The sequence below is a fragment of the Macrobrachium nipponense genome, chromosome 4, assembly GCF_015104395.2.
Source record: "Macrobrachium nipponense isolate FS-2020 chromosome 4, ASM1510439v2, whole genome shotgun sequence".
NCBI classification, from domain to species: Eukaryota; Metazoa; Arthropoda; class Malacostraca; order Decapoda; family Palaemonidae; genus Macrobrachium; species Macrobrachium nipponense.
Window position 1 is genome coordinate 126,464,642 of NC_061100.1, and position 20,670 is coordinate 126,485,311.

General features: G+C 42.8%; 1 protein-coding gene across 2 annotated transcripts in view; it reads left to right on the plus strand.

Moving 5' to 3' along the window:
- The first annotated feature begins 3,008 nt into the window (after positions 1–3,008).
- The window catches only part of LOC135211140 (cell cycle control protein 50A-like), a 136,411-nt gene continuing 118,749 nt past the window's right edge, over positions 3,009–20,670 (plus strand). Inside the window, exon 1 of one of the 2 annotated variants that reach the window (XM_064244300.1) lies at positions 3,009–3,150. In XM_064244300.1, the coding sequence (XP_064100370.1) occupies positions 3,108–3,150 (43 nt within the window). In that variant the 5' untranslated portion in view covers positions 3,009–3,107. Of the gene's footprint in view, positions 3,151–3,425; positions 3,496–20,670 lie in introns of those variants that run through there. The other variant, XM_064244299.1, reaches the window with a different exon arrangement.

Consider the following 20,670-nt stretch of genomic DNA (forward strand, 5'->3'; position numbering starts at 1 on the left):
TCAGCGGAAAAGCACCTCTGCTCATTCCCATTGAAACAGCGAGTGGTTCCATCAAGGAATATCGTCCTTTGCTCGAGACTTTCACGGCAAGCCCCGCTCATTCTTACGCCCCACCTTCAACAGATCAAGGCTCATCGATCGTGGGTTAATATGACCGAAGTAATCCACTGAATCTGGGACGTTGACGTGTCTGCTCCACCGGAAAAATTCCATTTAGAGTTGTTATAGTAACCTTTAGTCTCCCATAATAATAATAATAATAATAATAATAATAATAATAATAATAATAATAATAATAATAATAATAATAATAATAATAATTATTATTATTATTATTATTATTATTAATTAATCAATTTATTTATTTATTTATTCATTCATTTTTTCTATCACAGTCATCCCTAGGAGTCCATCACTTTTCTCACTGTGTGTGCTGTTTCTAGGAGCACACTCTTCTGCATGAGTCCTGGAGCTACTTTGGCATCTAGTTTTTCCAGATTCCTTTTCAGGGATCTTGGGATCGTGCCTAGTGTTCCTATGATTATGGGTACAATTTCTACAGGCATATCCCATATCCTTCTTATTTCTATTGTCAGGTCTTGATACTTATCAATCTTTTCTCTCTCTTTCTCTTCTACTCTGGTGCCCCATGGTATTGCGATTTTGTCAATCAACGTCACGTCTGTTCTATTGGCACGTATCACCCTATCTGTTCTGATACCATATAGTCCCAGAAGATTTTTGTTTGATCGTTTTCTATCACTTCTTCAGGTTGGTGTTCGTACCACTTATTACTGCAAGGTAGCTGGTGTTTCTTGCACCGTTGCACAGGCTCCAGTGGAGAGCTTTTGCTACTGAATCGTGCCTCTTTGTACTGGTTCTGTGCAAGTGCCGGACATTCGCTTGTTAAGTAGCATTTCCATACTTCATTTTTCTCTTCTCATGTCCATTTCTTATTCTGGTTTGCCTCTGTAATCCAGTCGCTGGCTGCTGTCGTTGTTATGGTGGTCAGTTGCTAGATGACGACCTCTAAGTACCTACCTCCCGTCAAATTGGGCTGTGGCTGCCGGACGAAGCTCCTCTGTTGCCAAGGGATCCATTTACGTCGTTTTCGTTTGATCTTTCACTTCTTTCTATCATTGCTGACTTTTGTTACTTAACCCATAGTTGGACCCTACCCCATCAGGAATAGGTACTCATTTACAGCTGAGTAGACAGAGGAAATTATGGTAAAGGTCCTTTCCCAAGGAACCAACGCCGAAGAGAGGGGCCACCCATCCAACGGCTGAAGAACTAAACCACTCCTCCACGGAGCCACTATTATTATTAGAGATTTCAAAGATTAGAATACCCATGACAGCAAACAGTCAAATTAAAATAAATGAAAAAAACTTGAAGGACATATAATCATTGCGCCCGGATTCCAGCAAAGCATACCTACCCCAGGATCCATACAGAGAGCCTACCCGTATATGTTTTCGGAAGAGTATATTGGAAAACAGATTGCTGTATACAGTTATGAATTATATCATAAGGGAAATTATAGCGATCTACGTGTAGTTGGCCTAAAAATGAAATGAGAAGCCTCGGATAAGTCCTTTCCACTTCCCCGTGGAAAATAATACAAATTAACAGAATGGTGTGTCAGCTGGGTCCCTGTGGCAATAGGGAGTATTTAAGGAAGGCCCAGACTCACTTGGATGAGAACAGTGAGACGAGAGACCACAGATGAGTCGAGATTTTTTTTTTTAATAAAAACACAGGACTCACGTGGTGGAATTTCACAGAGGCTCATTGCATCGTGCGCGGCATGCAGGGCGATGATAATGAAGTGTCAGTGTTTTATCGATCGCACAACAAACGTAATACCTAGTTATTCCTAAGATTATGGTGTGTGTGTGTGCAGCGTCACTAGAAAACAGTCGTCATTCATTTCTAATCTATGAATGTGGATGTAGTGCACGAGAGAGAGAGAGAGAGAGAGAGAGAGAGAGAGAGAGAGAGAGAGAGAGAGAGAGAGAGAGAGAGCTATAGTACGATAAGAGTTGTCCTGACTTCTGTTCGTACATTGCTTACCCGGCCTTTCTGCAACTCATGATGAATATGCAGTATTTTAATACACCCGACTCTACCTGAATGCTTGTGAGTAAAACAGAATTATCTTAATTTATTTAGGAAGATGAGACTGTAATGTGTGTGTGTGAGTGTGTGTGTGTGCGTGTACTGAACACCCAAACATACACGAACACACATGCCAAGAACAGCACCTAGAATTAACTTAAATTTTAAACCTGTTACTGTGGGCCTACAATTCTGGTCACGTAACGAACTTATGATATATTACTGTAACCACCTACTTTTAGGCATTATTATTTATACATTACTGCCTTACATGGCTCTACAAAGTATGACAGATGTAGCAATCTGTTAAAAACAGGTACGATATTGCTACACGCGAGAGCAGCATTGGTTTTCTGTGTGAGTTTCAGCAACCAACCATTGAGTTACTTTCTAAACTATTTCCTAAGCTATGTAGGCCTACCTCTGCGGCGAAACAACCGACATACAGATATTAAAGTAAGGCAATGAAGCAGTCGCAAAGATATTAGCAATATGGCTTATCCTCTTAATATTTAAAGAGGATGCCAAATACAAAGCATGAATTGCCACCTGCGTCTACAGATATAGAGACTGTCTCTAATTCCATCCTTTTAGTTATAATTGGGATATCAGTTGCAATTCCAAGTCTTGTTTATTTAATACTAAGGCAGCATATGTAAATATAACGTTAACTGCAATAAATTTTTCAGATAGTCGTTCGTCCGCCAAAGAAAAAAAAATGATGCCGTCGTTAACATTTTATTTTTCATGGCCCTGTACAACTGGCACCGATGATTTGCTATTATCATACGGTAACATTAAGAAGACAAAACTAAAAATAGTTTATCAAAATGTAAAGAAATGAAGACTATTAGCTGCCAAAATCAATGACTTGACCAACTGGATAAATAAAGTCGATGTAGTCATTTTTAAAAGACTTTCGTCGTTCTTCTGACATTTCGAGCGACCATCAACAAGTCGATTGAATTGTAGTCGTAGACGTAAAAATGATTCCTCAACCTGCAAATCACGAGCAAACAAAAACTCGACGTAAGGATATCAGTGTTTCATTTGCATACAGCTTTTCATGCTCTTGTCGTTTTCAAATGTATTTAGTTGGTATTAGTGATTTTAATATCTTGAGATTCCTGTTGTTGCCAATTATAGTAGGTTAGTAAGGTGATTACTAATCACCTCCGTAAGCTGCGTCAGACAATTCTATAGAAATCCCTAACGCATAAATAGATTACGTACCTATTTGTAATTCCTCCGTAGACCCAAATTAAACTATTGGGTTATACTTGGCCACGTCGTTTGTGAAAACGCTTCAAAGAGACTGAATGCAGCAACATAAGGAGGTCGATGTGGCCTTGTATACTAGCTGCCCTACTTTAGGTTAGAGCAGGAATTTTTTGCATTTTCGGAATTTATAACCACTACCTAGTGGATTAGATTCTGAGGTGTCCATCAGAAGCAGTCTGATTTAAGACCACAAGACTAATATGAAACTTGTGACTAGCTATAGTACCCTATACCTATTTTCAACCCAGCCTTAACCTGGTTGCCTTCATCCTGATCCACCCTAAGTTGCCTTCGTTTTAGCCCATTTTAATCTTTGTAAGTGCTCCTCCCAGGATGTTTTATTGTAGTACCTAGTATAATAAGCTTTGCACTGAAAAGTATTTCCATTTGTTGATTTTCTTAAGAGGCTAGATATCCAATGTTGTTTGTTTAGGCAGTTATGGAAATCCTTAAATCTCTAGTATACCTATCTCACCAAAGACCATATTGCCATTGCTTGAGAGTTTGGGTAAACCCTAATATCAGAATTGGTGTGACATCAAAATTCAATCAATCAGGATGACTTGACAGCAGAATTATTGATGGTACCTACTACTAACCAAATAACTCGCCAAAAGTACCTTCCGTAGGGGTATAGGCTAGTAGTGCCGACAGTGCACCTCATTTGATGCAGTGTAGGCATTACTTAAGGTTCTTTGCAGCGTCCCTTCGCCCCCTAGCTGCAACTACGTTTATTCCTTTTACTGTATACTACCTCTGTTCTTATTCTCTTTCGGTAGATCTAGGTAATAACTAGTAAGCGCCGGGTATTTCTTTGGAAATCACAGTTTCCTGTAGTATTTTGGTTGCTTAATAAGAATTTACCATTATTTTTTGGGGATTGACTGTAATTAACCACCAGAGGGCAGTACTAAACACGGCAAAACACATTTGAAGCCCCAATTCCTAGTGGGTGTTGTATTCTTGGGACCGTCTTTGCAGTCTGTGTGAAGTTATTGCCTAGAGTTACCTTTCATTCTTTTATCTTACTGTCCACCCTCCCCTAACAATTGTTTCATAGTGCAACTGTGAGGTTTTCCTCCTGTAACACCTTTCAAACCTTAACTGTCAATTTCTGTTTCAGCGCTGAATGATCTTAGTTGCCCCAGTGCTTGGCATAATGCCAAAAGTCTATATAAATCAAATAAAAAACCAAAAGTACCCAATAACATTGCTTCCTTAAGAAAACTATAACAATATGAAAGGCCTAGCAGTTAATCAGAATGTCCATAGCTGAGGTTGTCATCATGGACAGGCAGTCCTTGGTTGATGGCAATCTGGTTGTATGGCTCCAGTCTAGCACCATAACGCGCTGAGTTTCAGTTATCGGCACCAGGCGCCCAATAGAGTTATGGCACTGTAACATACCTCACAGAGGCACCATTAAGCAGTTATTGGTGCCATATGAGCCATAAATTGCCAAGTTTTGGTTAATGCCAGTTTTTTGCCAATCAGCACCCCGCCATGAACGGAACCCCACCCGATAACAGAGGAGTGCCTTTATATATTTTAAATGGAACACTCTCTCTCTCTCTCTCTCTCTCTCTCTCTCTCTCTCTCTCTCTCTCTCTCATTGAGGGATAGTCCTGACTGGAATCCTTCACTGAAAGTGATTTCCATGGCCATGAAGGTATGAAGATTGTTACCAATCCCTTATTTACCTAAGCCTCAAGCTTGATGGTCCAAAGTTAAATCAGTCGTATTTTAATGTATATCTGCATGATACCTCCTGAAGTACCCATCATGTTTGATAAACTTTTTATTAAAACCAATTTGTGTAGAGGTCATAAAATTTTTTTTTAGTGTACAAAAGCAAGGCTTGATTATGACTGTGTTATAGGCCAGATAAAACACAAATACTTTTTTCATAGAAATCAGTGGGGGCATTCACATGGTGTTTTGTTTATTAGTAATCTTTAATTTTCATGGTGTCTAAATAATATAAAAGGATACTTTAAAGTATTACATATTTAAAACTTGCTTATATGAAAGCCACAAGAAAAATTAAAATTCAGTTGGGTTTATGTATGTGGTAACGACAGTAAAACCAAAATGACTCTAGCATTGTAGTCAGCTATGTTGTCAAACTTTTTCTTGACTTATGATCCAACTATACAGTTAATCTGCATCCCTCAACTTGGGGTTCTTTAATCCTGTCATAAAATCCCACCTATCCCTCACACGGGCTTTCCAGAAGAAAAAGACCATTCTGGGACAAGGCCAACTTATTTTACTGTCTTGAGGAGCCAATAATAGTATTTTATTTATTGTATTGCAGCATTTACTTTCATCAGCGAGTCTTGGCTACATGTTGGGTATTTGTATTATTCATTTAGTTGATTAAGAATTAGATCATCTTTATCTTATTTTTTTTATACTATAAATCATCTTTAATCATCATCAAATATTGGTTCATTCGCTCATTTTACATATTCAGTGTTAGAAACTCAGAACAGTAGTGTCAAGGTGTTTACCATATTTGACCTGGTGTGATATATGGCAGAATTTTTGCCACATCTACATTAGATCCTAAGTTATGTCAAAGGTTTATGAATCAAATCTGGGAAAAGTGGCAATGCCGAAAACGTACTACATGTTCATAGTCATTTTGGTTTAACTTTACGCTTATATACAGATTTGCTATATGTATGTTGCCTTTTAATATTTGTTTTTTGTAATTACCAATAGATGATTAAAAGTCGGTTTAAAAATGTAATTATTTTACTGATGAACAAAGTTTTTGTTTTATTACATGTCAGAAAGTTTTTCAAATTAAATAGAGGCCCAAATAAAAGCCATATGATTATTTTGATGGTTTTGATGAAAAAGTAATTTTTCATCACTGCTCATTATTTTTGTAGTTTCATAGATTCAAGATCATCATCCCTAGCTTTGAACGAAGTGCATATTGTATGAGTTGCAAAAAAAGATTAAATGTATAGTTTATTCTTGATGGTTAGTAAAAGAAAATATGTTAAATAGAAGCAGGGCATACGCTGTCTTACTTCAAGGGTTGGGCTCATACAGTTGGTAACCCAGTTGTGGTGCACACATGTAAGCATTGCCATTAGGCTAGGCTATGACTGCGAGTTGAATCAAAGGCTCGCGTGTTGTTATGCATGAATATCTTTTACTGCATTCAACTGCGGCTGTTAAATGTTTAAAACAAAGGGAAGCCCAGGTGTTATGATCCATAGGCTAAACGGGGTGACACAAACTGTGGTTACCAACCTGATGATGACCTCAATTTCAGTGATGGCCATGGAATGGGAGCATTGTCCTTCGGTAATACCCAGCCTCTTTGGCTCATTGGTCCTTAATCATGTATGCCCATGCTTTATGATAGAGTGGTATTAGGGTTTAAGCTGCAGCTAATTATCCTGAATTAGGTACTAACAGAGTAGTACTACACTCCTATAGCTTAAGTATAACAAGCATTAGCAAAACAGTTAAACATTCAGCAGTGATGTTTATTGTTTATGGACTTCAGTCAGCATGAAGTCTTGTGACAAAGCACATAGGCTTACTATATGCCAAGAGCAGACATCAATTTTCTACAGCATCCCCTTTTTGATTCACACCAGTGCATACAAGGAGGATGCAAATACATTTCAGAGGTGTATATATTGGGAGTAGTAATAGGCTAGCCTAGGCTGTGCTACCTCTAGACTACTTTAAATCTCATTTTAAGGATTACTTATGTTGTTTTTTTATGAATAGATTGTATTAAAACTAAATAGCAAAAACAATATGACACTATAGTCTGTCCAGCGTTGGTTACGTGGTCAAAGGAGGATATGGGAAGGGTGGAGCTGTGATACTCAAACATATGCTCATTATACTAATCAGGAATTGAAAGACTGCCTTCCTATTCTTTATAAAAGAACACAGAAACATAATAATAATTATGGGGAATATTTTAATTATAAGATATTGTTAGAAATGGCATGTGAGAATGAGAATTGGGACTGTGTGACGGCTTTCCTCGGGTGTTATCAATTTTCGTTTATCTTAGGGGGATGGGGAGGAGGAAAAATATTATAGCTTTAGGTCAGGACATCTGGGTCAGCCTAGTAATAAAATACGTATACTGTCAGTATCATTTGGTATAATAAATAGATTATAAAATAATTTTCACCTTAATTCTTATAGTTTGATCAGTGAGACATCAAATAATAAAATTAATGTGTAGCAAACTTTGGTGTAAAATGATAAAAATAAATACACTAGTACTCTACTTAAGTTTTCAAAGACAACCAGTTAGAAAGAGGTGTAGAAAGTATTTTGAATTCACTTCGATTCTGTTGTTCTTGCAGTTGTGCAGTTGATTCAAATCTGAGAATACATAAAATATGTTAAAGCTGGAGAAAAAGTAATGGATGTTATGTAAATACAGTTGGCCCTCAGTATACACTTGTTCCTTTTACACAGTTTCATGCTTATATGGATACTCATTGAAAAAATTGAAAACTTTAACAAAAAAAATTATAAATGAAATTGAAATCATGTGCGCCATACAACTAACAACCAAAAACATGATCAAAACAGTTTCAGGTGATGTCTCATTTCCTTCCATTCCAGTACTGTAAGTGCGGTGTGTTAGATACCACGAAGGACAGGGAGAGGGGGACCGTTCACTGGTCAAAGAAACCTTATTTTACTATAGAAAATATTGGCTATCACATGAGAAACATGCCTGTAATGTGTAATGTACACACACACACACACACACACACACACACACACACACACACACACACACACACACACACACACACACACACCTTCCCTCTCTCCTGAGTCATTTCTCATTTTTCAGTTCTTGGTGTTTTGTCATAGTTATCACTACATAAAATTATGAAAACAAAAAAAAATTATTATTCTAGACCAATTTGCAATTAGTGCTCTGCACTGAATAGTTGGGTGCATATGTAATCATAAATAATTCACAAGTGAAAACATCATCAAAACAAAGTGTTAGTCAATGTTACAGTGTTCAGTACATATCTGTAAAAGAAAACACTACCTCAATACTGGAACCTGCTATTAAATATGAAGGGGCAGAACAACTGGACAAAATAATATTTATAGAAGAAGACATTAAAAACGAAATAGACAAACTCAACCAGTTCAAATCTGGCCTGGAAGGGATTCATCCAAGAGAAATTAAAGAGCTAAAAGAGGAGATAGTCCCTCACCTACATAAACTACAGGAAAAGTGCTGAACAAAGAAAGGCACCAAAAGGATGGAAACTAGGAAATGTGCCCCAAGTCTACAAAAAAGGTCCAAGAGAAGAGCCAGGAAATTGTAGACCAATCTGCCTAACGTCGGTTGTTTGCAAGATTTTTGAGTCCATAATTGCAAATCAAATTGTGGATCACATAGATAGAAACAACTTAATGTTAAATAGCCAACACGGTTTCAGACAAAACAGATCTTGCCTATCAAACCTCTTGGAGTATTTTCATAACAGGCTAGGTATTTACGACAGTAGTAGAGCAATAGATATATTCTACTTAGATTTTCAAAAGGCCTTTGACAAAGTCTCACGCAAGAAACTGATGACAAAAGTTAGAGCTGTCTGAATTGTAGGTGAAACAGCAGACTGGGTCGAAGACTTGCTAACTTATAGAAAACAGAGAGTTGTAATAAATGGTGAAGATTCAGAGTGGGCAGATGTAACAAGCAGAGTTCCCCAGGGTTCTGTCCTTGGCCCTCTCTTGTTTTGGATTTACATTAATGACATTGATGTAGGCTTAACTAGCAGGATAGCCAAATTTGCAGATGACACCAAACTAGGTGTAAATGCAGCAGACCCAGATACAGTGAAAAGTTTAAGAAATGATCTAATAGAAATAGGAGAGTGGTAAAAAAAATGGCAACTGCCTTTCAAGGTAGATAAATGTTGAGTGTTACAAATAGGAACAAACAACCCTCATGCTGCTTGGAAGCACATAAATAGTGTAGAACAAGAGGAGGACCTTGGAGTCATCATTACCAAGGACTTAAAATCCACAAAACACGATGGTTGCGAGGACAACTAATTGAAACGTTTAAAATACTGAAAGGCGTAACAAAAGTAGACAGTAACCTATTTACATTAAACGAAAACCAGACAAGAAATAATGGATGGAAACTAGAACTGAAGAGATACAACACATCCCATTGTGGGAACTTCTTTATATACAAGATATGTGACACGTGGAATAAACTGCTACCAGAAGTTGTAAACAGCAACTGTGTGGAAGAGTTTAAAAGAAAGCTTGCCAAAATTATTAGGACACTGTGAAGGCACAGTAAAACCTGCTCTTACAGATAAGTCAGCACATGATGTCTCCTCGGATGGACTAACAAGTCTTTGAGACATCCTAATCCTTGTAACTCTCTCTCTCTCTCTCTCTCTCTCTCTCTCTCTCTCTCTCTCTCTCTCTCTCTTTCTCATTTTTCATTTTATATTTCTTGATGCTCCTTTTCCAGGCTATTGTGCATGTAGTGCTATGCACTGTTCAATAGGATATGTAATCATAATTGTTCATTGATATTTAGTTAAAATGTTCTCTTATCAATACTGTTCTGTATAAGACATATTGTATCCATGATTTTTTTGTATTCAATTATAACAAATACTAATTGATGGTTTTATGGCCATAAAGAGGTTTTGTATTATCAGCATGTCTATAGTACTTTGTTACATAAGGGGTTTGCAATCATATATATGGGTTTCAGAGTTCCACTGGTGGTTTTAGAACCTATTACTTGAGGCAGCTGGATAATGGTCTTTGATTTCTTACCTTTGTAAGACTCATCTTTGAGACTTGGTGCGTAGCGGAAACGTTATACTTATTGTATCTTGGGTTCCATCATAGAAGGGGACTTCATGCAGTTGATATACCTGTGAAGGCCAGAATATTGCTGATAAGGTTTTTATAATCAATGGCTGTTTATAAAGTCGAAACAGCAGTTTGTGAAAGGATAACAACAAAGACTCTAAGCCTTATACTACGTACTCTGTTAAGATAAACTCATGCACGTTCAACAGTCCATCTCTGTGACAGCACAACTTTGCCTAATAAATTGGCTTACTTAAACATAAGAACACACAAATCACTATACTGTATTACTTCAATTTTTATTTAAATGTTAACTTCCATTAAAACTATGATGGCCGTCAGAAAAAAATTACTGTATAATGATTTAACAAGACATATACCAGAAACCAGTGAATACATACAATTTCTACTAAAAGAAACAAGCCTTCAGCACAAATACAATCAAAACATTCATAAAAAGTCTTATAGAGTTAAGATTAGTATGTATGCAGTTCCTCTGACTTGTAAAGCATCCTATGTTTCTTGGTTCTCTATTTAATATGACAATTACCATATCTTTATGCTTACATATACAGTATATTGATTTTTGTCCAGTGATTGTAGTTTCTTTCACACTTTTTTTATTCTTCATAAAAAAAAAGTAACACTTACTTTCTGTCATTTAAGAAAATATGGGGGTAGATAGTGTTAACAATATACTTCTTTTCTTTTTCAGACCAAGGCCGCAATAATGGTCAACAATACTCCATAAAAAAAAGTAATGCTTACTTTCTGTCACTTAAGAAAATACAGGGGAAGATAGTCTTAACAATACCACAATAATGGTCTACAATACTCCCATTTCAGAATACACTGAGAGACTCCAATTGGTCTCTTAATAGATTTCATGATGAAGCCCCTCTCCACACGAACATAAGCTGCACACTTCTTTAGTAGTATACTGTATTGCTGCATTCTGCACTGACTTAGGGTCATCCTGTTTCAAAACTTTTTTTTACTTTGCAAACACATAGTCTGTTGAAATGGCCATCTTTATTTACTTCTGTAAATCTCTGCTTTCTTTAACCATGCAGCTTTCACATTCCATGTAAACTGGGGCAAACCCTCATTATTTCTATCTGAAATGAAAAAGGTTCACTAAAGAGATAGTGAACAGTGACTTTAACAACAACAAACATATCAACTAAAATAAACAAGCCATGAATTAGGAATTAGAAGTTAAACTATATCTTCATCCTCAGCCATAATCCATTAATATAATGCCATTACACTCTGGGTTGTTGACAGCCCCACAAGTGTTCACACCAGTGTTCACTCTAATCTGTGCTTGGACCCATTTTCTTTGGCTGTATTTGAGGGGCAATCATGTTAAGGCTGCTGTATAGCCCGAGTCAATTTTCTCCATCTATTTCGATTCCTTTCATCTTCTTCCCCCAGTCCCACTCACCCATATCCCTCCTCACCACATCCATCCATCTGATTCACTGATGCCCCACACTCATCCTCCCCATCACTAGCATGTTCTTAGTTCCCTTGATTGGTTCCACCTCCTGTCTTCTTATTACATGGCCATAGCATCTCAGACAAGTTTCCCTACCCTTCTCCTTTACATTACATATGTGGTACCTCGACATACAAAATTAATCCGTTCCGAGGCGGCCTTCGTATCATGAGCTTTTCGTATCTTAAACCGCATTTTACATGTAAAATGGCTAATCCGTTCCAAGCCCTACAAAAACACCCCAGTAAATTATATTTCCAGGCTTACAACACATGTTCTAGGGTTACCACGCTGATCCGACGGAAGAAATATGACTCCAAAAAGGCAAAATACTGTACATACTTGAGTAATATTCAACTGCATGTAATGTTCAACCCCATTTTCACATAAGTGACTTACCGAACAGTTACATAGCTTATAGCTTCTTACCTACGGCAGTCGAAATTCAAATTGTTGGCGCCAGCGGCGTTGCTATCTTAAGTATAGGTGATACAAGACCCGCCCACATCCGGGAACCCTGGGTACTGCTAGCCTTCTACCGTCAATTTTCGTTTCTGCCGCTCACGGGGTAACACCTGTGAGATTTTCGCTGCAGTCTCCTGCGTCGCCATTTTGGATTTTGGTTTTTGTTTGGTGATGTACAAGTTTTTGGTTTTTTCTTGCCAGTTAGCTATCTCTATTCAGTTTTTTCGTCATTATTGCTAATTATGTCAGATTCTAGTTCATCTGCTGTAAGGTTTTGCAGCGCTGGCTGCAAAACAAGATTAGCTAAGTTATGTCACGATCCGCACTCTAAGTGCACTAAATGCAGAGGACAAAATTGTAATGGTATGGATGTGACATGTGATGAATGTAAAGAATTGGATGAACAGGGATGGAAGGCGGTTAGATCGCATGCTGAGAAAATGGAGAAAGATAGGAAGAGGAAGGCAGCTCTTAGGGCTAGTAGTAAGAATAGGTTAGAAACTACTCCTGTTCCTTCGGAGACAAATAAGTCTTCCCTTGCCTCTCCTTTATTAGAGAATATTTCTCCAATTAATAGTCCTCCTACTTCTCCTTTGATTACCCCTGTTCAAGTTGCCCATGTTTTCGCCCAACCCAACACCATTGCCTTGCTTGAGTCTAAGATGGATAAAAAGTTCGAAGTGTTAGCTGAATCAGTTATGAAGTTAGGAATGTCTTTTAAAAAGCTTTCGTAGATAGTACAGTGAAATCTAGTGCAGTGCAAAGTGTTAATGTTGCGCCTGAGGAGGCGGTTGTCCGTTCCCCCTCGACTCCCAGACGAAGGTCACTGTCCCGCTCCCCCGCAACCGGGAAAGAACATACCGGAGGTCGTAAGGAGTCTGGGGGAGTTTTGCCCACGGTCAGCCGTCGACTCCGTCGACTCGCGGTTGTCGTCCAAAAAGATGTGGAAAGGTGTTAGTGTTTGTGATTCTCGTCTGTCTTCTGATTCGAAGTGCAATCGCCAGTGCGCAAAAGGCGAGGTGATTTGGTGTCTCGACCGTTAAAAAAGACATTCGATTCTTGCGGGTGATTCGTCACCGACTCCTGTTAAGAAGTCTAAGAGGCATTGGAGTCCTCAACCTTCGTGTAGTTTTGCTCCGGATGTGATATTTAGTGAATCTCCTCCGCAGTCGCATTTTTCGGCTAAAAGCAATGGCTCTCGGACTAAACTTTGTGATAATTCACGATCGCTCGACTCTCCCAAGCGAGTCTCGGTCGCAGTTTCGGCTCGGTCGCCTCATTCGACTCCGTATTACTGTCCAGAGAAGCGTATTCGCTCGTCTTTGTTCGACTCCCCTCGCCGTGAGTCGATAGGAATTTCGACTGGTTGTTCGCCTGTGTCGACTCGTGGTGCGGAGACTTCACCTGTTAGAAAGAATCGTTCTTCGACTGAAAGACCATCGACTTCTACAGTGTTAGACGATTCTACCTTAGCTCCATTTAAGAAGCATTTCCAGGATCTTATGAGTTTGTTGAAATCCTCCACCGGGGTAGAACATAAGCCTGATTTCGACTCTGCTTCCGTGCAGTCTGAAGAGGAAGCTTTGGATCAAGATGACAAGGATTCGTCGGCTTATTCGAGTCTTCTTAAATTTTTCCTGTCCACTTATCCAGATTACTTTGAACCTGCTTCTCCGTCTTCACCGCCTTCAATGTTCGTTAAAGATAGGAAAACAGCGTATTCGTGTCTACCTAAACTGGTTCTTTCTCAGTCCTCGAAGCAGGCCCTTAAGGAGTCAACAGAGTGGCTTTCTAAGAAGAGGGAAACAGGTAAGGCTTCGTTTGCTTTCCCACCTTCTAAGCTTCAGAGTAAAGCGTATCGCTTCTACGCAACTGGAGAAGTTCCTTCTTTGGGAGTGTCTGCCTCCTCCCAGGGAGACTTCTCCGGTTTAGTGGACTCACACCGAAGAGCAGCTTTTTCGTCAGCTAAAATTTTGTTTTCTTCTTCAGAGCTGGACCATTTGGTGAAGAATATTTTTAAAGTATTTGAGGTATTTAGTTTTGTTCCGACTAAGTACAAACCGTCGGTTGTCTAACAAAAGGGATATCCGCGGGAACGCGCCGCCGCTACCGCATACAAAGAGTTCAAACTTGAATCGCTGTACCTGGGTCTGGGGTAACTGCGCGGGGTGAGCCCGGGCCAGCTTGGGTAGGTCATTGTGATACCATTCTTTTCGCGGTAGCCGTCGTGTCAACACCTTCCGCCTTGACCCGACTTGAGATAAACAACGCATGACCGCCGACTGTAGTCTTTCTTTATCGTGATATATCTTTGACATCCTGTGCTTGAGTGCTTCCCCAGTGCCCTTTTCCTATCCTTTTATTTATCCTTTAGTATTACCTAGCATCCTAACTTCCCTGTAAGTATGGAAGGCGGATCTATGGTGGGTTTTTCGGGGAGGATTTGTGTGTGTGTTTCCGATGGCATGCGTTGCGGTACATCTTTGCCTTCGCTAACCTCGGATCCTCATCTGTGGTGTATTGCTTGTAGGGGTTTTGAATGTTCCCCTGATGCATCGTGTTCAACCTGTGCTGCAAGTGGAATAAATGATCAGTGGAGGCTCTATTATGAGGCGCCATGAGAGTGTTTTCAGTGACGCTAATGTTGATGCCGATAAGCCTAGGCCTAGGCCGACTACTGTGGGGCCTAAGGACGTGTGTGAGGGGGATAGTGCCCAATTGGAGAACACTAGGCCTAGTAATCCTTCCTCCTTATTAACGGGGGACCTAGTTAGTGAGCCTAGTGTCCTTCCCAAGAAACTTAGGCTAAAGAAACCTTCGTCGTCGGGGGCTAGGAAAGCAGGTAAGAGGAAAGAAGCTACCCTAGGGGCTGGGATCCATGTTCCTGCCTCGAAGCGTAACAAGAAGGGGTCTGCAACCGAGAGCTTGTTCCCGCCTAGCCTAAAGGACCGAACTATCTAGGTATGACCATAGCAGTACCGAGACACAGCCGGGTGCCAAGGTGCCAAGGTTACCCCCCCTGTTCCTCTCGGGCACAATCAGTCCAGCCCCAGGAGGGATCCGGTGACGGACCTGATGCCTCACCCTCCCATCCTGAGGACAGTGCTAAGGAGCCCGGAACGGGACCCAACTCGCAGGAGCCGGAGGCCCCCTCCCCGTCCAGAAGTTGCGGCAAACCCGACGCAAGAAGCCAGCCAGCCACAACGCTCGGAGGAGGAGCATCAATGGCGACCTTTCGATGCCGCAAGGCCTAGGTCGCGCTGAGAGACCAGTGCCAGCGTTGATGCCCGAAAAAGCTAAGCCTAGGCATGAGCCTAGTACCTCCGCACCACCTCCATCAGTTAGCCTAGGTACAGTGGCCCAGGTCCTCACTCCCGCACTGGACATTGCGAACCTGGTCAAACAGGCGGTGGAGGACTACTTAAGCTCCAAAAAGGAGGTTTCCCAGCAAGTGGAGAAGAAGAACACCAGTCTAGAGGAGTCTGCCCGTAGGATGGAAGAAGCCAGGAAGAAGTTCCTTTTGGAAAAGAAGTCAGAGGAACTGTTTCCAGATTTGGGTGACAGTTCTGACTCTGATTCCGAGCCCGATTCATGCTCCGAGGGGGAGCCCGATTCTGACCCCGATTCGGACGGCAGTCAGACTAGCTCACCTGCGGAGCCCGAGCCCTTATCATTCAACCAGATTCTGTCGTTGATTAGAAGCGCCAATGGCCTAACAGAAACTGAGGAACTGAACCAGGAGTTTCAGTCAGAGGTGCATAAGGTGCTCAACCTGAAGAATCCAAGCAGCCCCCCTCCCCTCGGTCAGCCTCCCCTGGAGCAACCAGGTTAGGCTAAGCGCCATGGCTAGAGCGTCCCGAGAAGCCACGACTTCACCAACTAGGGTATCTGAGAAACAGAGGTGGCTTCCTATCCCTGCTCAGGGGGCCAGCAGGTATTATAGGCCAACAGGTGACAAACTAAGGGAGTCTGCATATTCCAGGGACCTTGCAGATCTCTTAGATGTCAGTCTGGACGCCCTTCAGAAAAAGCACCTCTTGCTCTCTCCCTCAGAAACCGAAGGACTCATTCGCGCTCTAGCTCTGGCCCTCGCTACGAATTCGTGGATGGAACGTCTACTGGCAGCACTTCCGCAGTTCTTACCCGAGCTCCAGCCTCAGCAGCAGCAGAACTTGTCTTCGTTCATGCAGTGTGGGATCAAGACACTCTCGCACCAAGCAGACAACTTAGCGGTCCTGTGGGCTAATATGGAGGTGAAAAGGAGAGAGAATGCCTTCAAGGAGGCCAAATCGCCAGTGGTGAGAGACCTCCTCCCGGACTTACGGAAAAACCCGCTGTTCCAGAAAGAACTTATTCCTGCGGAAGCAGTTCGCAAGGCAGCGGAGAAGAAGGAGCGATCTCTCCAATCTAGGGCTCTCTCCAATTCCGCAACCCCGGGCCATAGACCACGGCCAGCACCACAGATTAGCCAACAGGTAAGAGAAGCGCAGAGACCGGCTTTTCCCGTGCGTAGGCGAGAGGAGAAGAAACCTTACTCTGTGTCGAAGGACAAGTTCCATAGGGAGAAGACTCGTCCCTTTCCATCAAAGGAGCGGAAGCAGAAGGGCAACAGAAGAGAGGGAGGTCCCCGCAAGAAATTCTAGGCCAGATCCTGCCCGTCAGCGGAAGGTAGGGGGTTGCTTGGCTGCCAGTTGGCAAGTGTGGCAGCAAGCAGGAGCGGAAGATTGGACCCTGCAGGTTATCAAGTCAGGCTACCGTCTTCCCTTCCAGTCTACACCCACTCTATCCCCTACCCCCATCCAAGTCCCTTCCTATCGACCGGACTCGGACCGCGGACGGGCCCTGGAGGAGGAAATATCCAAGCTACTTCAGAAAGGGGCGTTGGAAGAGGTTCAGGATCCAGGTCCAGGGTTCTACTCCAGACTCTTCCTGGTAGAAAGGCAACAGGGGGTTGGAGGCCGGTCATAGACCTTTCACCCCTCAACAAGTTCCTTTCTCTGACAAAGTTTCGGATGGAAACGGCAGACTCCGTTCGAGCTTGTGTCAGGGAGGGAGACTTCATGGCCTCAATAGACCTTCAAGATGCCTACTTCCAAGTCCCTGTTCACCCCTCCTCCAGAAAATTCCTCAGGATTGTCAGCAAGGGAAAGACTCTGCAGTTCACTGCCTGTGCTTCGGCCTCGCCACAGCCCCACAGGTGTTCACCAGGGTCTTCAAGATAGTGTCAGTTTTGGGCACACGCAAGAGGCATCCGTCTCCTCCGCTACCTGGACGATTGGCTCATCTTAGCCGAGACGGCTGCGCAGTGTGCGGAGCACCTTCAGCTAGTTTTGTCATTCGTTCAGGAACTGGGAGTGGTGGTGAATGTCGACAAGTCGGATTTCACTCCCAGACAAAGGATTGGTGTACCTCGGAATGACACTAGATTCATCCCTCATGAAGGCCTTCCCCTCGGAGAACAGGGTCTCCGGCCTAGTATCTCAAGTGCGGAGAGCTTTGGGGCCCAGCCCTCCCACGGCAAAACTCTGCCAGTCCATCTTAGGACACATGGCCTCAATAGAAGGAGACTAGTGCCTCACAGCAGAAGGCGTATGAGGCCGCTTCAGTGGCTGTTTCAAGAAACAATGGTCTCCTCAGGAAGGGGACCCCAACAGCAAAATTCTTCTCTCCCAAGAAGTAAGGAAGTCCCTGAGTGGTGGATGGTGCCTTCCCACCTCCAAGGGGGCATCTCTCTCAGTCCGAGAACCCAGAGATTCTTCTCTTCACGGATGCATCAAAAGAAGGGTGGGGGGCGCACCTGACGGAGGAAGAAGTGAGCGGCCTGTGGTCGGAAGAAGAGAAAGCAGCTCACATCAATGTCTTGGAATTGAAGGCAGTCTTCCTCTCCCTTCAGCACTTCCTGTCTCAACTCAAGGGAAAACGGTGGGCCTAATGTCAAGACAACTCCACGGTGGTGGCATATCTAAACAAACAGGGGGCACAGTCTCACTGGATCTCTGTCGCCTGGCAGTACAAATCCAGGAGTTAGCAGAGGAAATGGACATCACCCTCAAGGCAAGATATATTCCAGGCAAGAAAAATGTTTGGGCGGACCATCTGAGCAGGAGGGGACAGATAATCAACACAGAGTGGTCCCTCCATCAAGAAGTAGCAGATGGCCTGATTAAAAGAGGTGGGGCTCTCCGTCGATAGACCTCTTTGCCACCGCTTGGAACAGGAAACTGCCAGTGTTCTTCTCCCCACTCCCAGACCCGCAGGCAGCGGGGGAGGATGCCCTCCTGCAAGATTGGAAGAACCTGGACGCTTACGCCTTTCCGCCTTTCCCCTCCTCCAGAAGATCCTTCAGAAGATTCGCTACTCGCAGAACCTGCGAGTAACCTTTAGTAGCTCCTTGGTGGCCGGAAGCCCCCTGGTTCCCAGAAGTGCTGGATCTTCAGTTAGAGGACCCGGTAAGCCTACCAGCAGAATAGATCTCCTCGCCCAAACCACAACGGATGCCTACACCCAAATCCGTCGGCCCTCCGCTTACACGGGTTCAGACTGTCATCAAAATCCTCCGCGATAGAGGTTTTTTTCCAGGCAGTTAGCTGAGGCCATGGCCAATCCTGTGAAACCTTCCTCAGGCAGATTGTACCAGGGAAAGTGGCGACGGTTTCAAGATTGGTGTCAAGATAAAGGCATTGCCCCAGACGAGGCCACCATCCCTCAACTAGCGAGTTTTTTCCACCACCTCAGGAAGGATAAACGACTATCCATATCGGCAGTGGAGGGTTATAGAGCGGCTTTAAATCAAGTATTCGCGTTGAAAGGCATGGACCTCGCTGCATCTCCAGAAATTTTGTTGCTCTTCAAGCACTTTAGGAAGACCTGTCCCCCGAGAGAGCTACGGACTCCCCACTGGGATGTAGCCTTAGTCCTGGAATCCTTGAGAGGTCCTCCCTATGAGCCCTTACATTCAGCTTCCTTGAAGAACCTCACCTTGAAGACCCTTTTCCTCTTAGCCCTGGTCATCTTCGAAGAGGGTCAGCGAACTACACGCGCTGTCCTACGAAGTGTCACACACCAGGCGTTGGAGGGAGATGGGGTTCTCGTTTGTCCCTGGCTTTGTAGCCAAGCCTCAAGACCCATACAAGCCAGAGGAGATGTTTTCCTCTTTTACCATTCCTTCCTTGGGGGATTTTTACCGGTTTTGACAAAGAGGAACTGATTCTATGCCCGGTCAGAGCCATGAAAGCCTACCTCAAGAGGACGAGACAGTTCAGACCGGCTATCAAACGGCTGTTCGTGGCCACGGGCAAGCATCCGAAAGAGGTGGCTAAGAATACCATCTCCCTTTCTGGATCATACAGGTTATAAGAAGGGCCTACGCAAAACAAGGGAAGTACCAATGCCAAAGTGAGGGGCCTCACGAAGTTAGGGGCATAGGCTCCTCTATGCTCTTCAGGAAGAACCTCTCAGTGGGTCAGGTATTGAGAGCAGGCACCTGGAAGAGTCAAACAAACCTTCACCTCCTTCTACCTACAGAAGTTACGTTCAAATCTCTAGAAGTGTTCTCTCTGGGCCCCATTGTCGCAGCCCAAGAGATCCTCTAGGCGTGGGTCACCCGCACTGCGTACCTCAATTTGGAAATACACACACACACTCCCAGCAATTCCCCGCCTAAGTCTGGCCGAATGTAAGGGGTTATGAGTGAGTTTTCCTGGTAATATCCTACGTATGACTGTACTGTCCATGACACGACTTGGCCACTACTGACTTACCTGGAGAGTAGAATGATGGCTAAGAATCCTTCAGGAACAGCTCTCTGAGTGAGTATTAGTACCATAGGTTAGGACAACAGCCGGAGCCCCTTGGGTTCTCCCCTATTGAATCCTTACCGTGTAAAGTGTCATGAGGAGTAGGGGGTCTGGGTTAACATCAGGTCGTGTGAAGTTATTGGCGGCTCTTCAAAAGGGGTCATTCAGGTCACTCACCTCCCATCCTCAGTTCGAGTCTCCTTTTGTTAGACAACCGACGGTTTGTACTTAGTCGGAACAAAAGTAATTTTGTCGAAAATTATTTTTTCCTATATACAAACCTAGGTTGTCTAACGATTAATGGCCCTCCTCATCCACCCCTCTTTGAGTTATGGCCCCCCTTTTGAAGAGTGTCTGTTTAGGCTAAGTATTCTAACGGCTCAAAGAATGGTATCACAATGACCTACCCAAGCTGGCCCGGGCTCACCCCGCGCAGTTACCCCAGACCCAGGTACAGCGATTCAAGTTTGAACTCTTTGTATGCGGTAGCGGCGGCGCGTTCCCGCGGATATCCCTTTTGTTAGACAACCTAGTTTTGTATATAGGAAAAAATAATTTTTCGACAAAATTACTTTTTTGGACTGGACTATTGCCTCTTTAGCTCGCAAGATTGAAGACTGTCAGTCTTTAGAAGAA